The sequence below is a fragment of the Sorex fumeus genome, unplaced genomic scaffold (genome assembly GCF_029834395.1).
Source record: "Sorex fumeus unplaced genomic scaffold, SorFum_2.1 ptg000030l, whole genome shotgun sequence".
Taxonomy (NCBI): domain Eukaryota; kingdom Metazoa; phylum Chordata; class Mammalia; order Eulipotyphla; family Soricidae; genus Sorex; species Sorex fumeus.
In genome coordinates, this window is record NW_026606087.1 from 14,124,928 (window position 1) to 14,127,042 (window position 2,115).

The following is a 2,115-nucleotide window of genomic DNA, read 5'->3' on the forward strand; positions in this document are numbered from 1 at the left end:
GGCCTTTACCTTTACCTTTATTTTTGACTGAAAGTCATTTTACTAGTGAATAATAAGATAGAGTTTTTAAAGCTAAGTCTTTTACTTTCTAGTAAAGAAATAAGACTTATCTTTTTTTACTTCTAAAGCTTCTTAAATAGTACCATATTCCTTCCTCCATTTCTGCTACTTTTTGGTGACAATGGTATTTCTTTTCATCTCCATGTTCCTTTATAAAATTATTCCTGTAAGCTAAATTTCAATACTTAGTTACTGTGTATATTTTTTGAAGGTTCTCCCTGATGCATCTGCTTAGGATTTTAAATTTTGATGGCAATTTCTCTGTGCTTATCTTCATGTTGGCATATGACAGTGCTTCTGTAATCTAAATTCCAGTAGTTAGTAATATTAGTGTACTTTTTTGGGGAAGAAGAGATGGATGATTCCCTGACGGATCTGCTTAGTCTTTACACTATAAATGATGGGGTTCATCACAGGGGGGGCTAACAGATAGACATTAGCCATGATAACATGGAGTAAGGGAGATGCATGTTTGGCAAATCGATGAGTCATAGACACTCCAACCATAGGAATATAAAGAACCAGAACAGCTAGAATGTGGGACAGACAGTTATTGAGAGCTCTCAACCTCTCATTCCAGCTTGCTGTGCCCAAAATACTTTTCAGAATCATTGCATAGGACAACACAATGAGTAAAGGGTCCATTCCAACAATGAGCAAAACCACCACCAGTGCATACCAACTGTTGAATCGGGTATCAGCACAGACCAGACGAATCATATCTTGATGAAGACAGTAGGAGTGAGAGAGAAGGTGGGAGCGGCAAAAGGGTAGACGCTTGAGTAGGAAAAGAGAGGGAAGTACAGCCACAACACAGCGGAAAACGACGACTATTCCAATCCTGCCAATGACTTCGTTAGTGAGGATGGTGGCATAATGTAGGGGGCGGCAGATGGCCACATAGCGGTCAAAAGACATGGCCAACAGGACAGAAGATTCCATTAGGGAAAATGTGTGTATGAAGAAGAACTGGGCAAAGCAAGCTTCAAAGCTGATATGCCGGATATTGAACCAGAGAAGCTGCATGACTGTGGGCAGGGTGGTGAGGGTGAGGCCCAGGTCAGTCAGGGCCAGCATGGAGAGAAATAGGTACATAGGCTGGTGGAGAGACGGCTCTCTACGTATGGTGGATAAAATGGTGGTGTTGCCCATGATGGAGATGGTGTAGATACAGCAGAAGGGAATGGAGATCCAGATGTGGTAAGCCTCAAATCCAGGAATACCAGTGAGGATAAAGTAGAAGTTGGTATTTGTGGTGTTAGGAATCTCAGACATAACCGATGACTGTGTATCCCAAATCTGTGTTTCACAATAAAAATTTTCATTAGCATTCTGCTATTATAGAGACATATTCTATTTTGTCAAGAACTCAATTATGAACATGGAAGAATTTTTTAAATTCCTGAATAATACAATATCAACAACACTAACAAATGGAACTATGAATTCTTCTGTCATAAACTATGTAAGTGACCTTATTTTTTTAAACTTATGCCCACCTCTGTGCACCAAATTCAGCTTTATGCTTTCTGCAACACTTTTGGGTTTGGGTCCACTCATAGCTATACTCAGAGATCACTCCTGGTAATGCTGGGTGACCAAGTGCATTGGAGACTTATTTTAGTCTATTTCTAGTTGACATATATTTCACTGAATAGGAATTTAGAAAATGGGAAGAATGATGATGTTCACATGTTTATTTGAGTAACTACATGTGTTGCAGTGATCACTTTTATCTATAACATCATAGATTAATTTATACTACAGTAAGATAAGACTCTCAGGAAGAGATACTCGATAAGGTCTATAAAAGATAAACTATACTTTCTCCAAGGGGGTAAATACAGACTCATTAATTATAGATTTTTCTGAAAATGAAATGTTAGAATATTTTATGAATATTTATGCATATCACTTAATGGCTAAGTAGAATTTATATACCAAAGTCCCCCTAAAAAGTTCATAAATGCCACACTAATTACTCCTTGAAAATTATTAAGCTTGGGGATCTATAGAAGAATACTAATTAAATAAAAATGGTAAGTAGGACAAAGA

General features: G+C 37.7%; 1 protein-coding gene across 1 annotated transcript; it reads right to left on the reverse strand.

The window, feature by feature from the left end:
- Window positions 1–387: 387 nt before the first annotated feature.
- Window positions 388–1,338, reverse strand: LOC130025294 (olfactory receptor 51Q1-like). Its single transcript, XM_056116250.1, has one exon. It carries the CDS (start codon window positions 1,333–1,335, stop codon window positions 388–390), a length of 948 nt encoding a protein of 315 aa, XP_055972225.1. The 5' UTR covers window positions 1,336–1,338.
- Between the last annotated feature and the right edge of the window lie 777 nt (window positions 1,339–2,115).

Coding starts and splice junctions, on each gene's coding strand:
- LOC130025294 (XM_056116250.1), bottom strand. CDS start 1,335: ATGTCTGAGATTCCTAACACCACAAATACCAACTTCTACTTTATCCTC.